At 43.2% G+C, this 16,492-nt stretch overlaps 1 protein-coding gene across 4 annotated transcripts in view; it reads left to right on the forward strand.

Annotated features, from left to right (window-relative positions):
- RB1 (RB transcriptional corepressor 1) overlaps window positions 1–16,492 on the forward strand; it is a 350,867-nt gene that overhangs the window by 65,356 nt on the left and 269,019 nt on the right. For all 4 annotated transcript variants that reach the window (XM_040425458.1, XM_040425460.1, XM_040425459.1 and 1 more), the window contains exons 6-7: window positions 180–247; window positions 13,016–13,126. In XM_040425458.1, the coding sequence (XP_040281392.1) occupies window positions 180–247; window positions 13,016–13,126 (179 nt within the window). The remainder of the gene's footprint in view (window positions 1–179; window positions 248–13,015; window positions 13,127–16,492) is intronic.

The raw sequence follows: 16,492 nt of genomic DNA on the forward strand, positions 1-16,492 counted from the left end.
AAACCCCTGCATGTCTTCTAGTTTACAAAAATTTAGCCCTTTAACTTGTAAATTGTCTCTTCTCTTTTTGGTTTTCAGGTGAATGTAAACTGTAAGCTTTGAGGACTCTGTATAATGTGTATTATTTTAATATAGCCTATGGTTAGTGCAATGTTCAAATATAGTTTTTTGTCATGCAGGACCACTGCAGATTCGAATAACCTTTACATTATGAAAAGCTGTTGGATCACCTTCATTTTAGCTAAAGGTAAGAATTTTTGTAAAGGAAAGTGAAATGTGGAAGAAAATCTGAAAAAAATGTTGAAACAGTACAGGTTAACAATAAAATATGAACATAAATCTAAAGCTAAAAATATTCAAGGTGATCTTATTGACATCAAGTTATGTATGGTTACGGTTTGGATACTCTCTACAGTGTGTGGATATTTTATTTTAATTATATATATATTTTTTAAATCTCATCCACTTCATTGCTATTGTACAATGTGGCAAATCTGCAGCACATCTGTCCCATGTGGACATACCCTTAGGCCTTGTTCACATTTCCGTGTCAGTGTCACGTCCTTGGAAAAAAAGGGTACGTGTTTTATCCGTGAAGGATCCGTGGTTGGTCCGTGTGTCTGTTTTTGCCATCCGTGTGTCATCTGTAATTCACAGAAGTTGCTCAGCTGAAAATTTCCAAAGAATCTCCAATTAGTCTTCAGTGAAAAACTGACACACCACGGGTGTGTGTCAGTGATTTTCACGGACCCATATAATTCAGTGGGCGTGCTTGGTCTGCATCACTGATCAAAATAGTGCATGTCCCCGTGTTTGTTTTTTTAAAAAAATTTTTTTTTTTTTTTTTATTGACCTACAGTCAGTAAATAAATACTGAAATGTGAACAGACCCATTTAAATCAATGGGTATGTGTGTTGTCCTCTGAAAATGTGGACATCACACGTCAATGAAAAACAGAAATGTAAACGAGTCCTCATGCTGTGAGTTCCAGCCAGGTGGCAAGCCTACCGTCCTGTCCTTGTGAATACAAGGCTTTCAACACATGGTTGGACAGGAACTCGCAGTATCCTAGATCACCATGATACAGCGAGTTCTGCTGAGAGAAGCTTCAGTCTGTCTGGGAAATGCAGCTGTCAAATGGACAGTGTTTCAAGGATCACATACAGCTGTGTGAAAGCAACCTTAACACGTGATATTTAACCCCTAGAATGCCGGAGGTTTTTTTCGTTTAAATTTTTCTTCCCTATCTTCCTTGAGCCATAACTTTTTTTTTTTTTATAGTTCCGTTCACATAGCTGTACGAGGGCTTATATTTTCCCCGACACCTCCACAACAGCACTGACAGGAGGGTGTCCCCGCCCCCAGGACAGGAAACAATGCAGGCGCACATGATTTAAAAGACCTCCTCCCCCTTACCTATCCAGTCGTTTCCTGTCCTCGCGATACGTAGGAGCCGTTCCTGCAGTGCCAGGAAGATTCTCATCTCGCTCAACCTGTTGTAGTTCCCCACGCTGTGGGAGGGCTGGTGCAGGGGACGGGTCTCCCGGGGAAGCGCGTGCCTCCCTTTCACGTCCCTCGGATGCGTCAAGGCATCCCCGGACTCGCGATTTTTCCCATGAGAAGAGGGAAATCGCGCGGGATCTATGTCGTCACCAGGCGAGATTCTCCTTGGGCAAGAGAATCTCATGCTCGCTCCAGTAGAGGACGCCGCTTGAAAGCCTGGTGATCCCTCAGCCCTATAAGCCGTCTCCCCTGGGGGATGATTATGCTACCTGCTACTGTACAATCTAACCCTGTTGTTTGAATCACTATTGGGGAAATATTGTTATGGGGAAAAAATTTCACTCTGGTGAGGTGGTAGCTCCAAGTGCATATGTGGGGTTCATGGTCCTACTGCCCTTTTATATTCTCTTTTAGGGCACTGGGACCATGACTCCCAAGCCAGCCAGTGGGGAAACAGGATGCAGAAAATGCGCCATTTGCAAGAAATCCTTTACCTCAAAAAATAGAAAATCCTTGTGACAGAAATGCACAGAAAAGTTGTTTCTGAGGAGTCACCCTTCCTCGTAGAGTCCACGAGAGCGATTATTAAAGAAGACCTTTCACCAGAATAAAACCTCTAAACTGACGATACAGACGTGTAGAGCGGCGCCCAGGGATCCCCCTGCACTTACTGTTATCCCCGGGCGCCGCTCCGTTCACCCGGTATAGTCTCCGGTATCTTCATAGTTAGGCTCTACCCAGGGGAACCTGACAGCGTCTTTCTCCTATGCTGTAGTGCTGACCAATCGCAGCGCTCAGCTTATAGCCAGGCTATGAGCTGAGCGCTGCGATTGGTCAGCGCTTTAGCATAGGAGAAAGAGACGCTGTCAGGTTCCCCTGGGTGGAGCCTAACTATGAAGATACCGGAGGCTATACCGGGAGAACGGAGCGGCGCCCGGGGATAACAGTAAGTGCAGGGGGATCCTCTGGTGAAAGGTTCTCTTTAAGGAGGAGGTTAATACGGCTGTGGACTTAAAATTTGCGTCTCAATCTCTACGACCATCCACATTCCAGAGATCCCATACCTCTGAATTGCCTTTTGATCTTGATGAGGGAGAGTTGGTTTCTGAATCTGATTCGGCCTCTTCTGATGGCCCAGGCAGGTCCTTATTTCTCCCAGAAGAAACTGACTGTCTCCTAAAAACCATCCGTGCTACTATGCACATAGATGTTAACCGCCTCCGGACCGCCTAACACAGGATCGCGTTCCGGAGGCGGTAGTCTCAGGCAGAGTCACGCATCGGCGCGTCATCTCGCGAGACGCGATATTTCGCTCAAAGCCGGCCCGCGCTTGCCCATCGCGGGCCGGCAAAAGTAGGAGGGGTATTACATCACCAGCCTGCCAGCCAATGATTGTCGCTGGCAGGCTGGCGATTTTCAAAAAAACGAATCACAAGCCATATAACACCTTATATTTATAACTATAAGGTGTTAAATGGCTTTTGTACTCCTCTGCTGGTCCTTTTGGTCGGTTGGTTCCAGCAGAGGAGCATACATCAGTGTAAGTACCCACCAACACCACACTTAGCCCCCAGATCACCCCCCCATCACCCCAATTAACCCCTTGATCGCCCCTTGATCGCCCCTGTCAATAACCTAGTGAAAGGGAAAAAAGTGATCAGTGTAAACTGTCACTTTTTTTTCCCCCACTGGTATTGACTGTTAGGTTTTAGGATAGTTGGTTAGGTAGTTAGCGATCGGTTTGCGCCCAGCCCACCGCACCGCAGTCACTGATTCGCTCATTAGCGTATCGCTAATCAGCATTTGTACTTTTATAGTATCTGTAAGTGATCAAAACTGATCACAGTCAGATCTATAATAGTATTAGTGTCACCTTAGTTCGCCCTCCACCCAAAACGCAGTGTTTGCCCGATCAGGCCTGATCGGTCGCCCACACGTGCGTTCACCCACGCCCGCCCCGCCGCATTGACAAAAATATATATATTTTTTTATCACTGCACAATCACTTTACAAGCGCTGCGGCGATAAAAAAATCAGTTTTGATATTTTTTATCAATCGCAGCAGCCTCCGGTACTTCGTAGCCTCCCATTTGTAAGACAGGCTTGCTTTTTTTCTTGGGTAGTCTCGGGGAATACCCCTAAATTTAGTAGTCCAAATGTCAAACAGGGGGTATTCTTCTGAAGAGGCCTACAGGCTTCTGACCCAGTCGGATGAGGAATGGGAACCCTCATCTGACGAATCTAGCGGGTCAGAATATGAACCTGTAGAAAGCAGTGGCAGTCTGGCCCAAAGTTCGGACGAGGAGGTTGAGGTCCCTGATAGCACCAGGCGTACCCGGCCCCTTGTTGCTAGACCACAGGTTGCGCAGGATCCGCTTCAAGGGCAGCAGAGTGGGGCTGGCGCTGTCGGATTAGGTGGTTAGGCATACACCAGCAGCGCAGCCCACCCTGGACCTAGTAACAGCACTGCTGTACAACATAGTGAAGTGGTGAGCACCAGAAGGGCAGTTGAAGCTGGTACGGTGGTACGTGCAATAGTTGCCCCGTTGCAGCCACCGCACAGACACGCCCGTAGAGCCCCTAGAGTCCCTGAGGTGCTGGAAAACCCTGATTGGCAGTCCCCAACTTCAGCCGCACCTGTAGTTCCCCCTTTCACCGCCCAGTCTGGAGTTCGGGTTGAGACAGCTCAGATCAGTTCGGCACTGGGATTTTTTGAGCTGTTCTCGACTACGGAGCTCTTGGACATAGTCGTGGCAGAAACAAATCGGTATGCCACTCAATTTATAGCCGCCAACCCGGGAAGCTATTATGCCCAGCCTTTCCGGTGGAAACCAGTCCAAGTTTCCGAATTTAAAAAAAATTCTGGGCCTTCTCCTCAACATGGGTCTAACCAAAAAGCATGAATTGCGGTCATATTGGTCCACGAACCCAATTCATCACATGCCCATGTTCTCTGCTGCTATGTCCAGGGCACGATTTGAGGCCATCCTGCGTTTCCTGCACTTTAGCGACAACACCACCTCCCGTCCCAGAGGCCACCCAGCTTTTGACCGGCTCCACAAAATTCGGCCCTTCATAGACCACTTCAACAACAAATTTGCAAATTTGTATACCCCTGATCAAAACATTTGCGTAGACGAGTCCCTTATACATTTTACCGGGCACCTTGGCTTCAAACAATACATCCCAAGTAAGCGCGCCCGGTATGGGGTCAAATTGTATAAGCTCTGTGAAAGGGCCACAGGCTATACCCACAAATTTCGGATCTATGAGGGTAAAGATCAGACCCTGGAGCCGGTCGTTTGCCCTGACTACCTGGGGAGCAGTGGGAAGACAGTCTGGGACTTGGTGTCACCCTTATTTGGCAAGGGGTACCATCTTTATGTGGACAATTTTTACACAAGTGTGCCCTTCTTCAGGCATTTGTTCCTAGAACAGATTGGCTGCTGTGGCACCGTGCGACCTGGTCGCCGGGGCTTCCCCCAACGGCCCGTTACCACCCGTCTTGCAAGGGGGGAGAGGGCTGCCTTGTGTAACGAAGAACTGCTCGCGGTGAAATGGAGAGACAAGCGTGACGTTTACATGCTCTCCTCCATTCACGCAGACACGATAATACAAATAGAACGGGCAAACAGTGTCATTGAAAAGCCCCTCTCAGTCCACGACTATAATGCGCTCATGGGAGGGGTGGACTTCAATGACCAGATGTTGGCTCCTTATTTAGTTTCCCGATTGCACCAGACGCTGGTATAAGAGGTGTCTGTATATTTGATTCAATTGGCTGCATATAATAGTTTTGTTCTCTACAGTAAGGCTGGGAGAACAGGATCCTTCCTCAAATTTCAGGAAGAGATCATTGAGAACCTCCTGTATCCGGGCGGTTCCGTGGCCCCATCCACCAGTGTAGTGAGCCGTCTACACGAGCGACATTTCCCCAATGTCGTTGCTGGTACCTCAACCCAACCGTCACCCCGAAAAAGATGTAGTGTCTGTAGAAGGAGTGGAATAAGGCGTGACACCCGCTATTTCTGTCCTGACTGCCCTGACCACCCTGCCCTATGCTTAGGGGAGTGTTTCCGGAAGTACCACACACAGGTACACTTAGCATAGGGATTGCATCTCACAGGACAGGCACACAGGGCTATTAGGGCCCTTTCACTCACAGCTACTGCAAACTTCTCCTTTCACCTGGGACAAAGTGCATAATGTACTTCGCCACATCTTTGGGCGATTTGCGCTTTGCTCATTGTCCCATGGGGAAGGAGAGGTTTGTCCTATAAAAGGTATAAAAAAAAATATTTTTTGCTTACCGGTGTTTTTTTTTTTTTTTTTTTTTTTAACGTTCTGTTCAAAAAGTTAAATAAAGTTTATATGTTCCGTTCAAATGTTATTATAAAGTTAATAAATTTATTGCGTTGTCAGATTACACAAAAGTCGGTGTATGCGGCGTTGCAAGACGAGATTTCTCCTCTGCAGTAAAAAAGATACGTTTGCCGAGGCATATGAGCTGAGGGGGCGGCGGTGTTCATATGCTTTGGCAAACACTTTGTATATATATAAAAAAAAAAAAAAAAAAAAAAAATGTGAATGGAGAAATCGGGTTTGCCAGGGCATACGGGCTAAGTGGGTATGGATGTTGGGCGGAGCTCTTATGTCCTGGCAGACGCCTTTCCCCTCCTTTTTTTTGGCAGAGATTTTTTCATCCACATTGATCGATGCGAATGAAGAAATCTGTACCGTTCATTTTTTTTCTTTCAGCCCAGAGGCTGAACGAAAAAATAAAAATCTCATTACCCGTATGCTCAATATAAGGAGAATAGCAGAAACTCCTAATGCTGGCCATACATGTAATGATTGCGAAGACCCTCAAATTCCAGGGCAGTACAAACACCCCACAAATGACCCCATTTTGGAAAGAAGACAACCCAAGGTATACAAAGTTGGCATTTGACCGAGATATTTCTCTCACCCAGCATGGGTATATGTAAAATGACACCCCAAAACACATTGCCCAACTTCTCCTGAGTACGGCGATACCAGATGTGTGACACTTTTTTGCAGCCTAGGTGGGCAAAGGGGCCCACATTCCAAAGAGCACCTTTCGTATTTCACAGGGCATTTTGTACACATTTTGATTTCAAACTACTTCCCACACACTAGGGCCCCTAAAATGCCAGGGCAGTATAACTACCCCACAAGTGACCCCATTTTGGAAAGACACCCCAAGGTATTTCGTGATGGGCATAGTGAGTTCATGGAAGTTTTTAAATTTTTTGTCACAAGTTAGTGGAATATGAGACTTTGTAAGAAAAAAAAAAAAAATCATCATTTTCCGCTAACTTGTGACAAAAAATAGAAAGTTCTATGAACTCACTATGCCCATCAGCGAATACCTTAGGGTGTCTACTTTCCGAAATGGTTATTTGTGGGGTTTTTCTACTTTCTGGGCATTGTAGAACCTCAGGAAACATGACAGGTGCTGAGACAGTCAGAGCTGCTTCAAAAAGCGGAAATTCACATTTTTGTACCATAGTTTGTAAATGCTATAACTTTTACCCAAACCATTTTTTTTTTTACCCAAATGTTTATTTTTTTATCAAAGACATGTAGAAAAATAAATTTAGAGAATTTATGTATAGATGTCATTTAAAAAAAAATATAAATTACAACTGAAAGTGAAAAATGTCATTTTTTTTTTGCAAAATTTTTGTTAAATTTCGATTAATAACAAAAAAAGTTAAAATGTCAGCAGCAATGAAATACCACCAAATGAAAGCTCTATTATTGAGAAGAAAAGGAGGTAAAATTTATTTGGGTGGTAAGTTGCATGACCGAGCAATAAACGGTGAAAGTAGTGTTGTGCAGAAGTGTAAAAAGTGGTCTGGTCATTAAGGGTATTTCAGCTAGGGGGGCTGAGGTGGTTAAAGAGTCACATTCAAATCAACACCATATGTTTCAGGGTCTGGAAGAAAGGCGTAGAAGGGTATTCCCAATCCAGCATAACATAAAATCTTTAATATCAAATGAGTGGAAAGACCCGGAAAAAATAACAACTGTCACAAACTCTTTTAAAAGGAAATACCCTTTTGAATAGTCCGAAACTAATATTTATGGGACAAAACACCTAAAGTAGATGCATCGGTTGCCCACATCTCCAAAAAATCTTTTCTCCCGTTTGAAGATATGGGCCTTTTACGGGATCCTATGGATAAAAAAAATCAGAGAGTGTACTGAAAAAGGCTTGGGTAACTAACACGGCCATGCTACGCCCTAGCATTGCCTCTTCTTGTACGGCCAGAACTCTATCGATCTGGCTTAATTATCTAGAAGAACACATTGCTGCTGGTACCCCTAGGGAAGAAATCCTTGCATCCCTACCCATGCTTAAAAAAAGCTTCAAACTTTCTAGTGGACGCCTCTGCCGACTTAGTCAAACTTTCCGCTAGATCAGCTGCACTTTCAAACGCGGCCCGAAGAACAATTTGGCTTTGATCCTGGTCAGGGGACGCAGGCTCAAAAAGTCTGTGTTCCATACCCTGTGAGGGGGACAGATTATTTGGTTCTGGGTTAGATGACATCCTTGAAAAGGCATCTGATAAAAAGAATGGATTCCCCCTGGAAAATAGGTTCTTTTATCATCAGAGACGGTCCTTTCAGAACTAAAGAAAGGCCAGAGTGGACCCCAAAAAGAAAGAGGGCTCCAGAAAGTGGCAATCTTGCAAAGGCAGGGGTAAAGGGTTCTTACTTTACCCCGAAAGTTCTTCTCGCCCCACCCAATGGCGTCAGAAGTTGGGTAGGAGGCAGGTTAACGGGCTTCATTCCTGCTTGGGAAAAAATCCATGCCTCCCCGTGGGTAATAAACACCCTAAAGGAAGGATTAAAACTGGAGTTTTTATCCCCTCTATTAAATCAGTTCACAATAAACAAAAAGCTGTCTCCTCTACAAAAACAACTTTGTCTAGAGTCAGAAATCTCCTCCTTAATAGAAAAGAAGGTACTCCTTCCTGTCCCAAAAGATCAATACGGAAGGGGGTTCTATTCTCCAGTCTTTTTAGTACCAAAACCAAACGGGTACTTTCGGTTGATAATAAATCTAAAATCCCTAAACAGGTCGATTTGTATACAAAAAGTTCAAGATGGAAACCATAAAATCTATCGTAAATCTGCTCCCTCAAGATTGTTTTAGGGCAACAATAGATTTACAGGACGCCTACTACCATGTTCCAATATATCCACCCCATTAAAAATATTTACGAATCGCTGTTTTCATGGGAGAAAATGTGTACCACTTCCAATTCAGAGCCCTTCCGTTCGGTCTCTCTTCAGCCCCAAGAGTGTTTTCCAAAATCATGTCTGACGTCATAAAACACCTACATCTCCAAAAAATTCTAATACCATATCTGGACGACTTCTTAATAGCATCTCGCTCAGAAGAACTCCTCAGACTCCATCTCTCCCTGGTTCAGGACTGTTTCACCACCCTAGGGTGAATCATAAACTTCAAGAAATCAGATCTGTCCCCAGACAGAAAAAAAATCTTTCTTGGGGTTCTATTGGACTCTCATCTACTAATGTCCTTTCTACCCACAGAACAGAGGACCAAGTTGTTACTGAAGATCTTTTTCTGTAGTCTAAGGACTGCCTCTCTCAGGAACATTATGACAGTTCTGGGCCTCCTCACTTCCACAATCCCGTCAGTCATATGGGCTCAGAGCCATACTCGAGTGGTGCTTCAGTCCTTCCTTCTTTCTTCGTGGGACGGAACAATCTCTGCCCTAGAAAAGAAGATTTACATCCCCAATTCTGTAAAAAAAAAAAAAAAACTCATGTGGTGGAAAGTAGGAAAAAACCTAAACACAGGGGTTTATTGGAGACAAAAAGATCAAATGATAATCACCACAGATGCCAGCGGATCAGGATGGGGAGGCCATGCAAATTGGAAGATAGTACAGGGCAGATGGGGCCCGGATATGTTTAAAAGCCTCTTCAAATCTAAAAAAGCTTACGGCCATTTACAAAGTCATCACTTCTCTACACACACGCCCTCATCCTCAAAACAAGTAAAAGTGTTATCGGACAACGCCACAGCGGTCGCTTACCTCAACAGGCAGGGCGGAACCAGAAGCCGCTCCCTAGTAGCCGTAGCTCACAACATATTTCTCTGGGCAGAGAGAAATCTTCTGTCCTTATCCGCAGTCTGTCAAGGGAGAACTAAATTTTATAGGTTGTGTGTGTTCGGTGGCTCACCAATTGGGTACAATAAAATGGGTGCACACTTCACTGGACTGGCCCGTCCCAAGAAAAGCTAAATGAAATTGGAATGTGGAAGGGCACTCACTAAATGGGAAAAATTATAAAATTTCATATCCACTTGAACAATAAGATAAAACAATGATGATGATAAAATAATAAAATGTAATGGCGCAGCAATATCAAACACCAGACACGAAGACAAATGTATGCGCAATCTTAAATACGCTGCCTGATGATTGCACAAGCCTAATGATAAACAACCCGCTGAATAGGATCCAGACAAAAGCTGAATTAGAAGTCCACACTTTCCATAGTGTAACTGATAAGTCCACAATTACCGTATATAATTGTCAGATGGTAGGGTATAGTTCAGATTACACCAGACCTGCTGTGTACCATAAATAGAATCCAGATGGTAATATGGACCGCAAAGATGGTGTTAATATAGTGAGTTAGGGATATAGTTCCCCTCAATTCAGGTACACGGTATTAGTAGCGCTAGTGTGGTACATTACCGCTCCTGGGTTCTCCGGCTGTATACTGTAGAGGCTCCTTCTTTCAGCCTGCCCGGCACGGCATTCAGTGCGGCTTTACCTTGCGCGGCGTCCCACGTGGTTTCAGAGTCAGACGTAGCGTCCCACGTGACTCTGCAGCAGCTTCCTGGAGAACTTTCTCAGTATCCTGGGTCCTACTTTCCCTCCACCTCCGCTCTAATTAGCTGTAGAGGTATAGGTATCTACGGGAATACCGGTATTTTTTTAGTATACAGAATTAAACGGAAAGGAGGGTGGCTTAAACTTTTATATATATTTTTATTTTTACTTTTTTGTGAGGATTTTGAAGCTCATATTTGAGTGTACAAAATCAATTTTTTATTTTTTAATTCTGAACAATCATGGATTTTTTTAAAATCCATTTATTACCAACTATTGCTAATTTCTTATGTTGGCCTGTTATTTGGTGGCCAAAATAAGAATTGCAACTTCAATGTCCTCAGCTTCTTCAGCGAGGCTGTGTATTGAAATCAGTTTCCAGCATCCTCACTGGCTGCAGAGGATCATGGCATCTAAAGGCTTTTATTTCTGCGATCGGCATTATTGTCGGTCGCGGTAATTAGCCGTGGGTTTGAAACAGCGGAGACCCGCAGGCCATGATGCCCGCTATATGAGCGAAAGGGTTAAAGAGATCTGGTCACTTTTCCATTCCTGTTTATTCTATATGAGAATAAGAGCCAACAGGGAGGCTCACCATCTGGAAGGCACTTCCAGATGGTCAGAGGTGTACTATGGGTTGTCAGCAGCTGTAAAAACAATCAGGTGACGTATGTTTCACAGCTTCTTTCAAACAGAAGACACGGGGGAAGGGGGATTTTTTTTTATCAGGAGTTTGGGCCAAATGTATTTAATGTCACTCAGTGTTTGATAACTTTAATGTATCTTTTATAAGTCTTCTGTCTTGAAATTTTACTCCATTTTCTATGCCACCCCCTACTGGAGTAAGATTGAGAAAATGTTGGCAACTTAATTTTTAAAAAGCCTCACTTGATTGATGTGGTGTGAAACTAATTACAATGCTAACCACACCCACTTCCCCGCCTATTTTTTTTAAAGTGGAGGGAGTGGTGTAAAAATGCAAGTCACAAAAGTTTCTACACAAATAAGCCCAAAAGGTTGCAAAACCCTATTTTATGGCCTTTTGAAGTCTGAATTCTTTAGTGCAGGGCTTGGTAAATTCTCCCTACATACTGCATCGCTTCTTTTTCAGAGGGATGATACTATAATGGTTGGGACAACATAGATCCATGAAGTGTTTTCTTTTTAGCAACTAGTTAGGTCTCTTTGGATTCTTTAGTGGGTGTAATTGTAGCTGCTAGTGTAAAGGCCCCTTTACATTGCTCAACTGAGCAGACGACTGTCGGGAAGGAAGCGCTTCTGCTCGTCAGTTTAGGAGACTGCTGCCCTCCACAGTATGGGGAGGAGCGATTTCTAATGCCATTGCTCATCCCTGTACAGAATCATTGTTTGCTGCAGCAGAGGATGTTGAGATGGCACGATCTGCTGCTGGCAAACGATCTCTTAGGTGAGCGTTTTGCTCTTTCATTGGGTAATTGGCGGCACTTTTACACCGGCAGATTATTGCTAACGAGAGTTCCTACGCATACTTGTTAGTGATCTACCTGATGTTCAGTCAGTGTAAAGAAGCCTTGTGTCGACACTAATTTATCAAATGTAATGTGTAATTCAAGTCTGTGCTTTATAAGTTATAAAAAAATTGTAAATCTTTGACCATTATAGGGCAACCGTTCACTAGCATAACATGTATAAAACTATCTGTTGCTCTCCTTTTTTTTTTTTTTTTTAATCCTTCTGATCTTAATCTAATGATTCTTGGTCTCCTCTTCTTTCACCTACATTGACTACCAGGTTGTTAGACTAAAATATGCAGACTGTACTTCAGTAATCTAGGACACTGCTCTTAGATATGTGCTCAGATGTTTCCGAATTAAAAGGTTGCAGTTTGAATATGGAATTGTGTTTTTTCTACTGTAAATCAGATTATTAGCAGTCACCAACTAGAAAAAAGATGAAACTGTAGCCTGAATGCAATTTGAGCCAGTCATGGTACTCCAAGGTGACAAATATTCATAATCACGTAGTTGTGCTTGAATTATTTCCTTATAATATCTGAGCTGCTGCTGAACCTCTTTTTGAAGAGAAATATGGAAATTCCTGCCCATGACTAAAAATATGAAATATCCTAAGCCTTTTCCAAAAGAAGGTCTGCAGCACTTGAGATGTTTATAATGTGTTGCAGCAATTTGGCGACCGTATTAAATATGTCTCTGTTCACATCTATATTGTGGTTTTTCATCAATGGAAACCAGCATGAGCTTCCAGATCTGTTGCACAGTGGCTGGCAACCAGCAGGCCCTACTGACTTTATAATGGGGTCTGTGCGGTTACGATGCAGATGTGAAGAGAGCCTGATACATGCTTAAAAAACAAACAAACAACTGTTTAAGAGGGGAGAAAGAGCACTACAGTAGTTGTCAGAGTAGAAAAACTTCCTGGAACATTGATATTGTGTCCTGGGAAAAATGAATACAATTTAGTAATTCGCTCTTTATGATCCAGGTGCACAGGTCCAGTCGTTTATTACTGCCCCTAAATCTCACAGCTGACTTGTCGTCTTAGTGTATAACCTTGTTTTTTTGGAGCTGTGACTTATCCGTTTCTTTCTGTTTTCTTTTTTAATTAGGGAAAGTTTTACAGATGGACGATGACTTGGTGATCTCCTTCCAGTTGCTGCTGTGTGTGCTGGAATTTTTTATCAAGCGGTCACCTTCAGATGTTCTCAAGGAACCATATAGTATGTTCCCTCTAGAAATGCCCCAATAACCATATTGTTCTCAATGTACTTTTTATGCTCAAATTATTCATCTTTATCTCACTGTGGGACTGTTACTGGTTGCAAACTGGAATTATTCTTAGTAAATGTGATAATTGGCTTTATATATGAAGAATACACTGAATAATGGGGTCAGACATTTAAGTTAATAAATATACCTCTGTATAGGTAAGTCGGTCACTGCAGTATTTGCTTACAGCACAGCTCAACTCTGTAGGATGCTGCTGGGTTATCAAGAACTTTAAATGGGTTGTCCTCTTTTCCTTTGATGACCAATCCTCTTGACAGGTCATCAATATCATATCTGTGGCGTTCCTACTCGCGTCAACTAGCTGTGTGAAGAGACCACAGCGCTCCTGAGTGTTGTGTTTTCTTCATTGTGTACGTGTTTGCTGTCTACGTTGCAAGCAGTGTAATTAAAGCTTCTCTGTCCCATTCACTTGAATGGGATGGTGGAGCTGTAATTACACTGATTGCCACTGCAGTGTCGATGGTGAACAAGTAAACCGTGTAGAGAACGCAGTCTCTTCATACAGCTGATCGTGGGGGTGCCCTGAGTCAGAACACTGCTGATTTGATAGGATAGGTCATCAATTTGAGTATAGCAGAAAACACCCTTTTAAAAGTAGTGAACTGCTGACAGAGCTAGTTAGCGACCGTGAAAAGAATTGTCAAACATACCCTTGTGAAGCTTTTATTAGGCGTAGTGTAAATTTTAACTTTTGATCAGACGGGCACTGCTCCTGGAGGTGGGGCTTAACTGTAAAGTGCTCTGCACAGCTTCACAGCCACTCATCTGCTCTGAGAGTCTTCTGTAGTGGTCTCCCTGATTTGATGCTGCAGCTGTTGGAGTGGATGGGTTGTGAAGTAGTTCAATCCAGAGAGCACTTCACAGTGAAGTCTTGCCTCCTGGGCACTCCCAGGAATGGGACCTGGCAGAATAAAAGTACATTTTCATGTTACTCTTGATAATGAAAGCTCCACAACAGGTATGTTTGTAATGCTTTTACTGGTCCCAACCTAACGCTGTCTGCAATTTTGGTCAACACTGCTGACAGACACCTTTTAACTCGTTCGCTACCAGCGCCGTACATGTATGGCGCTGGAGCGATGTGTAAACATGGCGACCGCTCGCACGTGCAGTTGGCACCATGGACGACAGGTCTGAGACTTGCGGCTAATTACTGTGACCAATCGCGGTAATTAAAGGCTTTAGATGCCGTGATCAAGCGAGATCACGGCATCTAAATGCACAAAAACCCAGAAGCTCGCGCATCCGGGCTGATTACCGATGCCCCGTTCGGCCAATGTGGGCATCGGTTGTTTGCACTGAACACTGTAAGCCTCGCTGACGAGGCTGCTGCTATTCTTATTTTGGCCACCAGATGGCAGGCCAGGATAAGAAATTAGCAACTTCTAGTTTACCGTAAATGTCATTTTAAAAATCCCTGATAGAACAAAATAAAAAATTAAAAAACATTATTTATAGGCTCGAAATCATCACAAAAAATTAAAAAAATAAGTTAAATATATAAAAGATATATATGTTTAAATAAACCCCCCCCCCCCAATCCTTTCTGTATAATTAAAAAATAAATACCTAAATAACAATATAAACATCATGGGAATTATCGCGACCGAAAATGCCCATACTATTAAAATATTTTTAAAAATTTCCAATACGGCGAATGGCCATGATAAAAAAGTCACGCACACTCCAAAATTGCATCAATAAAAACTACAGATTGTTCCGCAAAAAATGATCCCTAAACAGCTCAGTAGACATAAGTCTAAAAAAGTTATGGGGGTCAGAATATGGTGATGTAAAAAAAAAATATAGAAAATTTATCAAAGTTAAAGAGGACCTTTCACCTATTATGACATTGTGAACTAAGTATACAGACATGTAGAGCGGCGCCCGGGGATCTCACTGCACTTACTATTATCCCTGGGCGCCGCTCCGTTCTCCCGCTATGCCCTTCGGAATCTTCGGTCACTAAGTTATGGTAGGCGGAGTCTGCCCTTGTTCTGCTGTAGCGCTGGCCAATCGCAGAGCTCACAGCCTGGGAGAAAATAACCTCCCAGGCTGTGAGCTCTGCGCTGCGATTGGCCAGCGCTACAGCAGAACAAGAGCAGACTCCGCCTACCATAACTTAGTGACCGAAGATACCGGAGGGCATAGCCGGAGAACGGAGCGGCGCCCGGGGATAATAGTAAGTGCAGTGAGATCTTCGGGCGCCGCTCTACATGTCTGTATACTTAGTTCACAATGTCATAATGGGTGAACGGTCCTCTTTAAAATTTTATTTTTACACTATTTAGACATTAAAAAAACTATACATTTGGGGTATCATTGTAATCGTACTGACCCAGAGAATGAAGGGAATGGGTCAGTTTTGCCGTAAACGAAACGCTGTGGGAACAAAACCTGTAAAGCGGTGGAGGAATTGCGTTTTTTTTCCCTTCTAATTCCACCCCATTTGGATTTTTTATTTATTTATTTTTTACCGCTTCCCACTACATTTTATGCCATAATTAATGGTGGCATTAGAAAGTACAACCTGTCCCGCAAAAAATAAGCCCTCATACAGCTATGTGACCGGAAATATAAAAAAGTTATGGTTCAAGGAAAATGGGGAAGAAAAATAAAAAACTAAAAAACCTCTGGTAGCCTAAGGGTTAACATTTCTTTGGCTAGGCCTTAAATCACCTGGCCTGTGTTGAAACATGTATCCTGAATGCATAGGATTCTGCAGCATTCAAGGATCTACAGTTGCTACTGCAGTGTGTGTATGTATATGTGTGTGTGTGTGTATATGTGTGTATATATATATATATATATATATATATATATATATATATATATATATATATACACACTGCGTGCAGAATTATTAGGCAAATGAGTATTTTGACCACATCATCCTCTTTATGCATGTTGTCTTACTCCAAGCTGTATAGGCTCGAAAGCCTACTACCAATTAAGCATATTAGGTGATGTGCATCTCTGTAATGAGAAGGGGTGTGGTCTAATGACATCAACACCCTATATTAGGTGTGCATAATTATTAGGCAACTTCCTTTTCTTTGGCTAAATGGGTCAAAAGAAGGACTTGATAGGCTCAGAAAAGTAAAAAATAGTGAGATATCTTGCAGAGGGATGCAGCACTCTTAAAATTGCAAAGCTTCTGAAGCGTGATCATCGAACAATCAAGCGTTTCATTCAAAATAGTCAACAGGGTCGCAAGAAGCGTGTGGAAAAACCAAGGCGCAAAATAACTGCCCATGAACTGAGAAAAGTCAAGCGTGCAGCTGCCAAGATGCCAC

The sequence above is a fragment of the Bufo bufo genome, chromosome 3, assembly GCF_905171765.1.
Source record: "Bufo bufo chromosome 3, aBufBuf1.1, whole genome shotgun sequence".
Classification (NCBI taxonomy): Eukaryota; Metazoa; Chordata; class Amphibia; order Anura; family Bufonidae; genus Bufo; species Bufo bufo.